At 40.2% G+C, this 15,506-nt stretch overlaps 1 protein-coding gene across 21 annotated transcripts in view; it reads left to right on the forward strand.

Annotated features, from left to right (window-relative positions):
* The window catches only part of Heph (polypyrimidine tract-binding protein 1 heph), a 381,098-nt gene that overhangs the window by 325,128 nt on the left and 40,464 nt on the right, over positions 1-15,506 (forward strand). For all 21 annotated transcript variants that reach the window (XM_083042016.1, XM_083042017.1, XM_083042018.1 and 18 more), the window contains one exon: positions 14,531-14,668. In XM_083042016.1, coding sequence (XP_082898142.1) covers positions 14,531-14,668 — 138 coding nt within the window. The remainder of the gene's footprint in view (positions 1-14,530; positions 14,669-15,506) is intronic.

Raw genomic sequence — 15,506 nt, forward strand, 5'->3', positions numbered from 1 at the left:
AATTTTATATTACATCGCCCGATATGTTTGCACATACACAACAGAGTTTATATATTTTTTCAAACAAAACGGCAGCTCTCAATACGAGCTGTGTTGCAAGTTTTATTTAGATATATAATTTATTTTACATTTATAATATTCAAATCGATCTGAATTTGTGTTCAGTTCACTTTCAACTCTCTCTCTCTCTCTCGAGCTTGCGAAGGGTTTTCTGTTGCAATCCGTGCTCGGAATTAAGAGATATTTTTACGTGGCTTCCCGCTGTCGTCCGTCCCCCTTCTTCCTTATTTAGTTAATTTGGATTAATTTAGATATTCCCGACTGTACGCTTTCACATGGCTTTATTACCGTTCTCGTTCAAATGATTACGCTTTTGTACTCGGGATACCGACAGGATTTAATTCGAACGCGCGCACAAATATATCTTGACTAGTGGAATATATTCCATGTTGATATATTTATTGTATTTATAAGTAAAAGAGGGGTGGAAAAATAGTTGTGAAAGGCGAGATGCGAATAGCAAAAAAGGAGGCTTGTTTTTAGCTTTAAACAAGAAAATTTGAAGCATTTTTATCGGATCAATGCGTGACTCTTTTTATATATATAGCTTATTACATTTATTTACGTCATTTACGATATGCATCGTTTAATTTGATATTGTTATTTGAATTTATACGATACGCAATGCCAGTTCTCTAGGGATGCACATACAAAAAGCGTTCCGAAGTTTTTAATTAGAACAAGCTGCGCAACATATAGGATCTATATTTCATATTGTAACTTTATCTCCACGCTAATTGGTGTTTATTCCGTATTTTTACATGTTATTATCAAATATGCCAATAAAATCGCGGAGCTTTTGAATGCAAATTAATTTTTGAAATATTTACGAGTCGAAAAAATCCTTCTATGAAATATGACATTAAATATTACTCTTTGTTCCATTATAAACATTCTAGAGTTAATTAACTTTTTAAAATAAAATCACAAAAAGACTCGATCCTTCTTTCGAGATTTACCTCACTGTACTTTCGAAAAATCAATAAAATATAGAAGAGAAAAGCCGGTTTATAAAAAAGATTAATACACATCACTTATTCCGGGTATTTTTTTAATGTTTAGGCATAATTAATTTTTCAGAGTAGTGAAAATAACTCGCGCGTGTAGCCTTTTTGACACGACAATAACGAACAACCAAGCTTCAAAATAGCCCCTTTCCCTCCTCTCGCGAGTTTTTCCGCCTTCGTCAACCGCGGCCAAACCGTGAAAATCCCTGAAAAAGTTCGCCGCGATAGGCCACGCGCGTGAAAAATTGTTATCACCTCTGCGGCTAGAAAGACATAGAGGTGGAAGTGAGAAGGGAGGATACTCTAGATTCCCTAATACTTTAAAACAGATTCCGCTCGGCGTGGTCGTAACAAAGGCGACAACAGAAGTGTGTCGGCCTGTCTATGCGCGAAAGGAAAGGCGCTCGCGCGCCCGGCTAATGGTTTTTCCGACGAGGAAAACTTTCGGTAGCCTTTAGTAATCGCTCGCTCGCTTTCTAACTAAAACTCGCCACCCGGCAGGAAGCCCCCCGTGTAAAAGGCAACCTCGTGTCTCACGCTATATAACGGCACGACATAATTCTGCTTTACACCGCCGGCGAGGTGTGCGCGACTTTTTTTTCCGTTCTCTCGGAAAACTTTCCGCCGGTAAAAGGAGAGAAGGAAACGCGGCATCGCGGGAGATCAGGGCTGTAGATCCGGATTTTGGTAAACCCTACGCGCGTATACATAACATTAATTGCATTAGGTACTTTATTATATTATATCTAATATTGTATTAATTAATATATGATATATTCTGCTTTATTTATATATATCAAAAAATTAATTCTGTTTTATTTATATATTATGCATATGACGCGGTGTATATGATGAGTTTTTCGAACGAATTTCTAATATGGCTTCGAAATCTGTTTCGAAATACATGAACGTTCGTTCGAACAGGATAAATTTTCATACTACGGTTAATTTCGAATTTTTATTCCATGTGTGTGTGTGTGTGTGTGTGTGTGTAAAAACAAGAGAGAAGAAAAGCGCATCGCGTACATGAATTTTTCGCGATTAATCCCGTGTCAACATTAACATTTTTCGCCGACGGTTTACCGGCGGTGCACGATAAACGTGGCGATCATGAATAAATCAGCGTTACCGCGAAGTAAACGTGTCCGCTAAGCGACGCGTTTGGCCGAAGCCCCCGGATGTCGTTGCTTTTTATTCGTCGGGCACAAGGTTATCGTCGGTACACTTCCGTCGCACGTAGTAGATGTTATCGAACCAGGAAGAGAGAGAGAGAAGGAACGGGAAAGGAATGGAGATGGCGATTTCTGAGCAGGAAAAGCAATATGTAGTCAGGATGCAAAGTAATGCAGTGACAAACTGGGGAAAAAACAGAGAGCTTCAAGGGTGGAAAAAGTAAAACTGAATATTCGATTTGCGCGCGCAGGACGATAAAAATGCAAGGGAATCGCGTATGTACATACACGTATATAAAGGACATATGGGGAGTGCATGAAAAAGTTACTACAGGGTAGTACGAGTAATATAGAATGAAGAATTGATGAGGGAGATCGCCATACACAACGCGCTCGCGGCAATTTTAATATTAGAATTTGTAATTCGTTGACAATACTTGATGATTAGGCCATTAAAAGGGCGCCTAACACGTTCAATTAAAGACTTAAATAATACGTACCGGCTTAATCTTGACAAGGATTATTAATCTGTTCGCCGCGCGGCCATTGTTTACGGGCTAATGCCTTCCAGCGGGGTAATTGCGAGCAACATAAAAGCGGGCGTTAAGGCCGGAAAAGTGATCGCGCGTATATATATAATCTTGCCGCGTCCGGAGGGAAACTCTGGCAATGGATCTCCTCTTTTCTCTTTTTTCCCCTTCTGGAGCCAGTGTATATATATATACGTGCGGGGTAGAGTGGCGTAATTTGCAATTGTGCGATACACAAACTCGCTGTCGCGATTGTTGGATTCACGCTATAGGTTTCTCTTTTGTATCACCATCCTGCTTTTTTATAGGAATCATTTTTCTTCGCGTACAACTTATCGCGATTTTCGCGATGGGGGCTGTAGTTTTTGCGGAAACCTATTAGCTTCTTGCTACTTGTCAAAAGAAGTCGCTGAATGTTACGATTTGATCTTTATTGTGAATTATTTCAATAGTATGTTTGTGTGTGTGTGTGTGTGTGTAATATATATGCATTTCGTATGTATTTTAAAGTCGATCATTATATGAATACATTTTTCGAGATTTTTCGGGATGCCGACCACGAGCGACGGTGAAAAGAAAGGGTAAGGTGGACGAAAGGAGGCAGGTGAGAAAAGAGGGTTGGGAAAAACGAGGAAGATACAATGTACATGGGGCGTCTCACAGAAACAATGCGGCGCGCCGTAGATCACCCGAGACACCCTCCATTAAAAATATTACGCCATCTTGCCCGCGTAGCCATCCTTCGAGCTCTCTCTTCTCTTTCTCTCTGCCTCTGTATTCCCGTGGCCGGTAGCTCAACCCATCCCTTTTAACCCCCGGTTCCTTTCCCCCTCATCCATAGCCACCCTGCTCCACTTTGGCTGGCAGCCGCGACAGGTCCGAATAACAATGTGCCATTGTTAGACCTACATTCACTGCATCGAGCTCTGAAATATGCAAGCCATGAAGACCGTTGCGTTACAGAGGCCGAGGTCCTCTGAGAGAGAAGCGCCATCCTTCCTCTCTCTTTCTCTTGCCCGACCTGCGCGAGCGAGCTTTATCGTCGAGAGAAAATGTCGTTTATGATCCCTCTTCTCCTCGGGCGAAATTTCGGCCCGGCCGAGAATGTCTATCTCGCGGGGACGAACGGAATTTCCGTAGATATCTCGCAACATTACTGACATCTTTATCTCCGTATGTGTAACGCCTGCTTGAGATATACATCGTAAACTTCGTACTAATAATCGCTATATAAAAAGAATTTTATCTATCCAACGATTTGACAGCGCGCAAGCGGCGCCAATCTTATCTCGTCTTTTTTTTTTTTTTTTTTTTTTTTTTATTAAAAAAAATCGTCCGACCAAATTAGATTCAGGGATACTGCTGTGTTTTATCTCCCGGATCAAGTCACTGCAACTGTATTGCATTATCACGTCAGAGACGAGAAATTGTGTGTAATTTTTTTCACGGGATATAGCGGTCGAAAATAGATGAGCTTTTCACCTGCGTGCGGAAAAACTTTCCGACATGCGGCTATTCAATAGAGTGGACTTTGTAATTTAATCTAAACAGCCGTGTAATTTAACCCGGTAACATTTTTCGACAAAAGTAAACTTTGCGCGCGGGACGCGGTTGATTAACTTTCGCGTCTATTTATTAATTCATGATTCCGGTACCGAGAAGTTGGCGGGGCACATTTTACGAGTACACTTTATATCGCGAGACCCCCCCGGCATGCGGGCAAACTCGTTTATTTCAACGTATGTATGTATGTAGCGAGGAAGGAAAAGTGACCTACTACTTCTCTCTCGTCTCTGACGTCATAGTGTAATACAACCGCGGTAATGCATAATGCATTTGATTTGAAGATAGAATATTAATCGCCCGGGCAATAATATAGATGGAACAGGATAATCGTAATTGTTGATTTAGAACGTTATCGCAATCATCGCGCGGAGATAATGATCGGCATTAGCATGTGGACACGATAATTAGGCACACGATGGGCGTTGCACCATATTCAGATCGTGCCGCAATGAAATGTCGCATTACGTAACTGATTTTTTGAAATCGAGCGCGCTAATGCGCAGGGAGAAAAAGGGGAAACCTTTATTAGAGCGGCCATCAGATGCAGATCGCGACAAATCGCGAGTTCGCGAGAGCAGAAAATTCTCATCCTTCTTTCGTCGCGTGTCAAAGCAAAAGCATAACGCCAGCCTAATCCATCATTTTCCGCACATTCGACGCGTTTTCCCCCCGTTTCTCCCCCGTCATATTTCACCATCTCGCCGTCTCGCCGCGAAACAGAAAAAGAGTCCTCTTTGCCGAGAGACGGCGAGAAAAATCGAATACTTTTCCCGCAACACAAATCTGAAAAGTCGCCGCACTCTGCCCTCTCTCCCTCCTTCCGGAGTCTTTGTATACCTTCCTCGATATCGGTATCGACGACTTTGTATTGCGAGGCTGCACACGCGAGTCTCTGTTGGCGCTTTTACCAATACAAGAGCGAAGATAGATAGGCGATTCGTTCCTTTTTTCCTTGACATGAGAACGCACCCCTGTGGACATACATATAGGGACAAATGTGGAGAAGTAGGAGCGTCTTGGGAACGCAAGGGTGGATGTCCTTGATTTTTCAGCGAAATTGGACGTTGGTGTGAATTTTTCAGGTGTAAATTATCTTGGTGTTTTATGAGATTGTTTTAGAGAAGAGTATCACATATAGGGGTGAATATGATAGTATTTCTGGTAGTATTGCCGAGCAATTTCCTAGAAAACGTGTACATAATGGATATATTGTATCGAATTACTACGTAAAAATGTAAATGTAACAGCGATGAAAGTTTGAAGGGGAAACGCGAAGATAAGAAAAATGCCCATCATGAGGAAAGGAAATTAAAGAAAAGGCGTTCTCCGAGCGCGTTTTTTTTTTAAGAATTTATCGCAAACTCTCTTCTCCGAACGAACGTTCGCCAAGTGCTACGCCAGCGCGATGCTCGATTTTGATTTTGTTCGATATTACGAGCGAGATAGCTCTCGACAATTCTTGGATCCGTGTATGACACAAGGGGGGACTCCGGGAAAACGAGAAAGAGAGAAAGAGTGCGACAGAGTGAAAAAGGGGTGACGCTACAAGCCGGGAAGACTGATTATTCTGACTGCAGAAGAGTCCGTCTGGCTGGGTGGGCCACTCCATCATTTTGACAGCAGCGAATCCCGCTCGTAATGTCGTCCAATGAACGCGCGTCCTTTATCCCTCGTTCGCGAGGTGTATGTACGAGCATTGAAAAAAACGAAAGAAAGAGAGAGAGGAGAGAAGAAAGGAAGAAAAACGAAAATCGCGAAAAAGCGAGACGCGCGCGGGGGTCGAAAAACTCGACGCACGTATAATGGAATGTGTTAGCTCGAAAGGGGATGGAGGGAACGGTGTCAGGGTTGCGCATGATTGAAATCGATGGCCGTATCATCGAGCGAGCCAACAAATTGTCTCTCCCGGTCGAAAACTAAGCGCGTAACAACGCGCGACGTTAACGCCGATTGGATGTATATCGGGATCGAGATCGAGTCGCAAACATGAAGGGAGGAATTTAATTTGACGGAATCGCATATATTGGGACTGTCGAATTTTTCCCCTTGATGTAATGAAAATCAAAAGGGTCATTAAAAAAAAAAAACGCCTATCATATCAACGCGATTTACATACATAATTTCTCCGATTTATTATCTTTCACATGATAGTTCGAATGGAAAGAACAAAAATACAAGGTTAACAAAAAATCATGACGAAAGAAAAAAAATTAATACGAGATAGCCGAAATAATTCCTCAAATCTTTCGGAAGCTGGTAATGAACTCATCTCTTCTTCCTCCTTTGTTTTCGGCCAGCCAGTTTGAATGTCGCCAATGACCATCGCTGATGAAGTCGGTCCGATTACTTTTTACTTGGCGCCTTTCACTGTCCATTAGCGGTGATATATACACATCGGGTTCCGCGCCACATCTCCGCACATGTATACGGTGGAAATTCCATCACCGTCGGCCGATGAATTATTCAGGAAAAATTTTTGCTCTGCTCGTGTAACGAGCGTGCAGCACTTCCAGCGCAGTTTTCTTATCGCGCCGCTTCTCGTTTTTTAACTCTCTCTCTCTCTCGATTTCTCTCTTTCCCTCTGTTGCGCTCGCGGAATATCTTGTGGATAGCCGTATTCCGGCGTGTTATCCTCGCTCGTTTCGCCAAGAAATCGTAAGACGTTTCTCGGCAATTCGTGCGGCTTCTATCCAGCAATCCACCGCGGCGGCTCCACTCGCTCCTAGAGCGTGCATTAATTCTTAATTCCTTCGTTTCGCCTACGAGTGCACGTTATGCTGCGAAAAGGGTCGTTTCGCATTCCCTCGGAATGAAGTTAAATAGCGCGTCGTAGAGTAATCCGGTCGGTGATATTAATTAGAGATCATAGAGGAGAGATATATTTGTGTTTAATCCTTGCTATTTGTTTCTCGAGGAATTAAATCGCGCGAGGATAAAGGAATTCTCTCTCTGTCACTAATTGATGCACGAAGGACTCGTTTAAAATCATAAGGGAATAATCAAGCGTCGAATATTTAGGCATCGCTAACAATTATTAATAAATTGTCGATATATTCACGTAATAATTCGACAGGTCACGTAATAATCTCGCGGCCCATGAAAGCCTCTCATTTCCTCAGACTATTATTTTCTCGAACAATTCGACAATAAGAAAGAGACAGGCGGGTATACTCTCGAAATTCTCTCATCGCGATTCTCATTCGAAATAAATAATTCCCGGGCGAATGTAATTTATTTAGAGTCGCAATTAAGTAGAGATCGAACGCAATTTAGTAGTGGGGATGCGAAAAAAATATAACAATGGCCGGAGTAAAACGGTATTAATCATCCTCGTGGACCGCCGTCCTCTTTTCAATAACTTCAGCCAAGAGCGTCGTTACTCAAATTCAATGCGATTAAACGAACAGGGTGTATCGCCGATCAAATAACTCGTTTCGACAATACTTCGAGTCTTTTCAAAAGAGAGAGACAGTGGCCGTTCCGCAGTCATTAATCGTAAATCTTTTCAGAGTCGAAAGTGCCATCTTTTTAACGTGACCTACCAATCATTTTTATCGTGAGAATTGCCGAGTGGTATTGTTGTTTATCATTCGTTTTTATCCGATGTGACATCCCTCGATCTAGCATCAAAGTTTAAAAAAAAAAGATTTACGCGACAACAGAAATAACTTGACAGCCACGTAGGTCCTGAAAAATCCAAAGGCGGGTCACAAACTTTCGAAATCGCGAAACCGAAAAATCTCAATCTCGAGGGAGAGACTCGTGAGAAAGAGATTCGCCCGGTAAAAAGATTTATACAGATCGTGACACGTTCGTGCGAACAGATTGGCTTATTATACCACACGGAGAACGGCTCGTAAATTTCCCGATAGACCGCGAGAAGAGGAGGAGGAGAGAGATTCTGAGGAACATCCGCGAAGCTTCAGACTTTCGCGAGAGATAGCGTGTAAAACTTTAACGCTCTCGCGGTTTTTCGCGGCGGCGATGTTCTCTGAAGATGAAGCTTTGACCGGCCGTAGCTTCTGGTGGGAACCCTAGGGATACGATCGCCCTCGAAAAAAAAAAAAATAGCCTCGTCGGATCTTATCGGAGGCCTGAGGTCGGATGCAGAGAGATAGCCGATCGCGATTGGCTAGAGAGAAAGATGTTGAGCGGTATAGGGTGAAAGAAAGAGAGAAGGGATGTGGGTGGAGGATCAGCGGCAACGAGTAATGGAAGGTTATGGTAATGTTCTCAGTCTCGGCACTCACCGTTAGTTCCGAGGCCGTGCTATCAAAGGGAGATAGAAACTACCCCTAGGAGTAGTTATTTCACCTCCTGAAAGCGGCTTCGGGGCAAGTGCATAGTCGCGGTAACGATCCCGGACCACCACGGCAATCTTGCAGCAACGGAATGCTCGCGTTGCGGATCACAACATTCTCTGGAGCGATACTCGCCGCTTTATCATTCGTTAAAAGTGGCCGGCAGCTACGCGAGAATACGATATGAGCGAAGCCGTTCGCGCGAAGAAGCGATTAAGTCTCGTTCTCGTTCGGTTATTGATGAAGTTGGAGAAAAAGATGGGAAGAAATGATACACGGAATAAAAAATAAAAATATTTTTAAGCTACTTTTCTCCCTTTCTCTGATAAAGTATTGAATTATAAATGGTTAATGCATTTTTGCATGGATATGTACTTTTATATATCAATTAAAATCCCATTTGAAATATTTAGTTGATTTTATATAAACCAAAGAAATTAATGTTTCAAATATGTATATTTGTATTTCTCGTCACAGAGATTTTAAATAACTGATTAACATTATTTCTTTCATAAATATATGGTCAGTATAAACTATTCAAATATTACATACTTTTATGAATTTAAATTCTATTAATTTTTCTCTTATGATTTACGTTTCTTAAATTTGTTTTTGTGCACGTTTTATTAAAATTTATAGTTATTTTTATAAATTATATCGTATTTTAACTAAATATTTTTTATGTATTTCTATCTATTATTCTTGCGGAAAATATATTTTCAAATAATATTTTATTTAAACGAAACAATTTAAATAATTCATTTTAATAGTTTAATTTTTAAATATGTTTACTGAGATATGGGTACAAATATCGAAAAAAGGAATAAAGAAAGTAAATGGAATAATCATTACGATTAAATCAAATTTATTATTATTAAATTTATTATTTTGAAATACCTTAATGTTTTTGATAAATTTTTATAACATTTAAGTACGCCTAAGATAAATGTAAAAATACGAAACAACGGCGAAATTTAAACACCCTGTATATTATCGAGCCTGCTAAGTATCGTCAAGGCAGCAGCAGCCGCCCGTTACTTCTCTTCGGGTTTCTATTGTGCAAGTTACGATAACAATAATTAGGATTATTATTTCACGGTGGGAGTTTCAAACGAGAATGGTAGTTTTCGGGTGGGAAACTTTCCCTCTCTCTCTCTCTCTCGGTCTCTTCTCTGAAGATCTTTCTTTGGCGGCTTAAAGGACGGCTTTAATCGAGCCTCTCCCAGACCGCTCGCAGATGGTGACTTTATTATCGACATTCAGTATAATTAAGTCGCTCTAAGGAAGGAGGGAAGGAGCAGATTCCTTTCGTCTCTCCATCGAAATCTCCAGTACTGGAACGGAAATGTCTATTCTTCTTCGTTACAGTGACGTTTCGTTAAACAAAAGACGCAATTTTATCGAAAAATATAGTGAAAAAGAGTATACGTACAGTACGCAACTTACGTTGAGTTATATCACTGAAATGTGAAATAAAATATTATTTTATTCATTTAATATATATTCATTTGCATCCATAACTGTTGCGCGTAATTTAATTCGCATAAATCTCTAATTTATATAAGTCTTATTTACATAACGTGAATTCTGCGGAATATAATTGATTTTCCGCAAGAATGATGGAAATTTAAAATTAACACGCGGCTCAGTCAGTACGCCAGAATTCTAATATGAACGTAATATTGTAATTTTAATTAGGAGAACTGATTAATATACACGTCATATATATACATATATATAAGTAAATATTTAGGAACGTGTATATATATGGTTGCTCATTTTGATATAAATTCACGGGGTTCGTCCAGATGATTCGCAGCTAAAATAAGATGTGACGACTGTAACTTCGTTATTAATTTATGCTACATTCTCGGGAGCGACGTCGATGAGTGTGACGGAATATAACGTGGAAAATAACGTTAAATCTTTGCGAAGAGTCGAGAGATTTATCTTCAGTCCGAGATTGTTTATTATTACGAGAAGAGACGGAATATTATTCCCTGGCCATGTAATTAGTTAACACCGTACGCGCAATTCGCATTCGCTAATGATACCGGATAGATCTCGACTTTCTGACTTTCATTCGTTCGCTATCTTCGACATTTTATTTTTGCTTCCCGATAAGCGACGAGTGAAAATTAGGTTTCGCGCTCGACGGAAAATTTCTTTTCGCGGCGGCTTTGATAGGATTCCCAGGAATCTCCCGATATATCGTGCGTCTCTCGCGGAAGACGCATGGTTCCGATAAAAAGGATTGCAACGGGAGAGGAGGCGATCTCAAGAATTACTTTGAAAAAAAAGGAGGAAGATGGAAGGAGATAAGATTGCGGGAGGAAGAGAGCGAGGAGCGAATTTATGTTTCGCACGCATGGGAATTTATGGACCACTAATTGAAGAGGGTGGAATCGGTATCGCGGGGGAAGAAAAGATGGCAAAGACGAGGCGCAACTTTTGGGATTAATTTTCGGATAATAATGGCCGGCCGCACGCTACCCTTACGGCGGATTCGATGGAACGGGCAGCCATCGGTTAACGTTTGTCAGGCTAATTAATTAACAGCTAGGAAAACTTTCGGCCTCTCTTCCCCCTTCTACCCCCTCTTCTTCGTCCGATGTCAGGATGTTGAAATTAATCCTTCCCCTTTTAAGAAAGCGCGACGGTCTCGAATATTATTCGTCCTGCAGGGACGTCACAACGATCCGATGTAAATGGATTGCCGAGCCATTTCATTTTATATACTTTTAGTTTCATGTTAAAATAATTCCGACAGTGAGAAGTCGACTCGTTCATATATTTACTGCGAATTATTTATATAAGCACGAAATTCAGATAACTCTCTCTACTCATTTTAATTACCTTCGCGTTTGCGACTATTTAAATTATCCTTTAATGCTTTCGGTCTGTGTCGATTGATTCGATTTTCATATTCCAATTATTCCCGATATATCTACCTAGGTTTTTTTTCTGCAAATCATTTTGCAGCGCATTTGCAGTTGGAAACTGCAACATTTTAGACCTCGTCAACTCCGGAAACCGCTTCGAATCCGTGCGGAAACTCAACTAAACCGCGAACGTACGATGCGAACTTCGATAAAATCGCTCGTAAAATTATTAGTAGATACGGTCGACGGTAGTTTCCGTCGATGGTTCGCGACGATGTCTCGATCTACTTTACGTAGCAATTAAACGAATATACGTACGGCGGAACGAAATGCTATACTGAATTATACATGAAAGCTCGCGTTTTATCAAAAATAGAAGCAAAACGATAGTTAAGAACGATAATTGGAAAAATGAGGCCGAGATAAAAATACACTTGTAAAATTTAGGCAACACGCATAACGAAAGAAACACTAGCCATTTGATTATTCTTTTAACTCCGATATTTAGTTTGCGAGAAATTATTTATTCGAACAATTTTGTAAAATAATTCGCACCTTATTAGCATTCCTTTTTCGAAGAATTTAAATGCGAAAGATATCTCAGAATTGGAAGGAACTTTTACTTATGATTTTAAGGTGATACTTAAATATTTTATTAATTAAATACTGAAAATAAATTTTCTTTCTCTAAATAATTTTAAAAAGTATCTAAAAACTGTGTAACATAGATTGATTTTCAATGTTTTCTTGCATCTGGAATATTTCAATCCGTTCGAACATATGTAAAAACATCGCTAAATCGCACAGAATGAAAAGCACTTGCGTTTATGAAGAGAAGTGCTCGAGTTATTTCTTCCGAATTGTTACGATTATCATTCGCTGAAGAACTGTATACATGTTTTGTAGCTTGGTTTTATATCTCGCTTTTATATCCCTTCTCAGCGCGTTGTACTTCTTCGGTCGAGACATTGCGCAGTTAAAATCTTTTAAGTATATAACATATATCCGCGATTGCGATTTCCTTCGTGAAGACCCGCTCGCGTTCCTCGCGAGTCTATATTTGTCTTCTGCTTGTTTATCGGTTATTCCGAATTGCTTTTATCGAATGTCTCTATTAAAGATATGTTGTATACCGCTGCCGTGAAAAGTGCTACCTACATCGAAGCCGTATGTATTCTTTACAGCAATCTCGCGTTTGAAATTTGTTTGAAATGGCTTTCGATAAAAGCTAATAACAATCGTTGCCGCTCGCTGCAGTAAAATAATCGAGATACAATTCTACGTCTTCAATTCGTTCAGAGTTGAAGTTGAGGTTCTCGTATTCGCTATAATAATTTATTGGGTATACATTAATGCAGTAAAAACCGGACAATTTATTGTCCGGCGTAAGATGTCTTCAAATTTATTTGTAGTGTGTCTTTTTATTTGCAACAACCGAATAATTAACTCGCTTATTTACATCCGAGAATTGAATTATCCAGCACTTCTGCGCGAACTAGGAAGCGAAGACGATTTGCTCTGTCGACGTCACGGTGAAAATTTCGTTAGGATACTCGGGGCTCGGGGGAGAGAAGTTATTTTTACGAAGTCAGATTTAGGAGCCTCGCCGGGCGCCGCGCTTTAATCTACATCGAAATTCTAATGTGGCGCGTTTCTTTAGCATTTTATGCTAATGCCCCCGTCGCGTCGTACCCCTTAAAGTTCACTTTGACAGCTTTACCGGCAGCGGCAGCTGATGAAAACGGCGACACTAACGCCAGACGCATTTCGCACGTGCGAAGGATATTAGGAAGAACGAACGCGAAATGCTTTGTCATGTTTTTAACATGATTTCGCTCTAGTAATTGGGAAATTTAGCGAAAAAAATATTCGTAGCAAAATAACATCTTGGTGATTCTATTTTCTTTTTTAAGTTTCGTGCTCTATACATGAATTTGGCTCAAATATTTTTCAAAAAAAGAAATATAATTAAATATTAAAGTTATTAAATATTAAATAATAAATAAAATAAAAGATATGAATAATTAAAAATTTAAATAAAATATTGATATACTTTATTTAAATATGCGATTATTGATTGTAGAAAAGTCGCGTGATTCCTGTTGCTAAACAACTTCTCTTTTTCGCAATCTTCCAATTCAATATTAGGACCGAACGTACCGGGTGTTTCACTCGGTGAGAGACTCGGAAAGACACGGCTTCTTTTAATAACTCAGCAGCGCCATCGTTCATTATACGGCTCTCACTTACAAAGTATAATGTCTCCTCGTTTTTACGCTCAGTATGCGTCCGATTTTAATACTCTTGCATCTATTTTCGTTTGCCCGCCCGCATTTCTCTTTGTTTTTTTCTCTACGCTCGCTTTTTCTGCTTCTCTCACTTCAAAGAAATCATTTTCCATTCCGCTTCATCACGCTCAGCGGACAAGCAGAGACAGAATTTTCATGATCTGTTTCTTATCGTGTGAAGAAGAAGCATCATGTCATCAAAGTCGTAAGATTTTTCATAATGTATTCTTTAAATCAACGAATTTCACTATTCAAAGGCACACAATAACTTTCTGTATAAATAAATATAAGTATGTTTATACGTTTGTATAATTTTTAAATTATAAAATTACTATTATCTTATTTAAAATAAATATTTTTTATCTGTAAAATGTGAACGGCTGCAGTTTACAAACACTGCAAATAATTTATATAAATAGTAATAGTTATATATATATATATATATAATTATTACTATCATTACTTTTGCCAAACATAAATCACTCGTTATAAGCAAACCTCGAATTATCTGCTTACACGCAAAGTGCTGAAAATACAAGAGAACCAAGAGTTTACTTTCGATAAAGATTGCACCACTTGGAATGAAAATTACGCGTTGTGGAACTTGGTCAATTTGTATCTTCAGTGTACTTCTCGGGCGACACACATGTGTGAACACGAACACGCAATCGATTCGTTCGTTCAAAGCGCTTAATTTCGTTTCCGTTTTCGTTCTCTGTTACAGAATTCGAATAACCAGGTTGCGATTCCCGGGCAGAATCAGGTAGCCAGCACCAACGAGACCCAGGGCGGACCCAACACGGTTCTTCGAGTCATCGTGGAGCACATGCTTTATCCGATCACCCTCGACATACTTTATCAGGTGAGCACGCAACGGATCACCCGGTACAACATTGCCGGGCCGACCCAATTTATTATTTCTCCGTTTTATATTGAAGGCGGTCGAGTACTGAATGCAGTATCGCGTGTAATGCGACGATGAATTATATACATATTCAAATATGTACGTGTGCAGAAAGAGTGTTGGGAGAGAGAAATGGAAATTTTTCATGACTCTCTCCACATGGCCGAGTGCTTAAGACATTTTTTGGAGAATTTTTTACTCCATCAGATTTAAAAATTGGGGCTCGTGTCGTAAATAAAGAAGGAAAAAAAGAACTTGTGAAAAAGATTTCTGCACATATACACAAACCGCGCGTGTTCGCGGGTTATAAACGCGGAGAAAGTGCGCCCTTAATTTCCCAGGGACGCCGAAAGGGCTCTCTAACGTAATTTAACTTCGACGAGAGGGAGGGGGAGATGCCGAAAAATGTCGCGCAGAGTTGAATTAGTCGAATTTCGCAGACAATCCCGCGGTCGTTAACTCGCTCGCGGATATTTGATCAACGTTTACAAGTCGGGCATGAATTCCGCTTGATTAATCCGCTAGAGTTGCGGCCGCGGCCGGAAGTTACATCGCGTTTTACATATTGAGTGCTTGCTTGTCGTCTGCGAGCGCTGCTCGACTGCGGGCGACTGTTTGCAGTTTTAAAATTGAATATACCGCCCGGTCGTTCCGCCGAGATAACTGAATTCTAAATAATTGATTGTTAAAGTTATAGAATAATCTCCTTTTGCTTTGCGCGGCCATCGCGAATTGCCGCGGTACATTTTATACGGCACTCGTAAGACGTTAATTGCACTCGCCGCGGAATTGACAT

The sequence above is a fragment of the Prenolepis imparis genome, unplaced genomic scaffold (assembly GCF_030444845.1).
Source record: "Prenolepis imparis isolate NDT839.2.m4 unplaced genomic scaffold, iyPreImpa1.0 SCAF_7, whole genome shotgun sequence".
Classification (NCBI taxonomy): domain Eukaryota; kingdom Metazoa; phylum Arthropoda; class Insecta; order Hymenoptera; family Formicidae; genus Prenolepis; species Prenolepis imparis.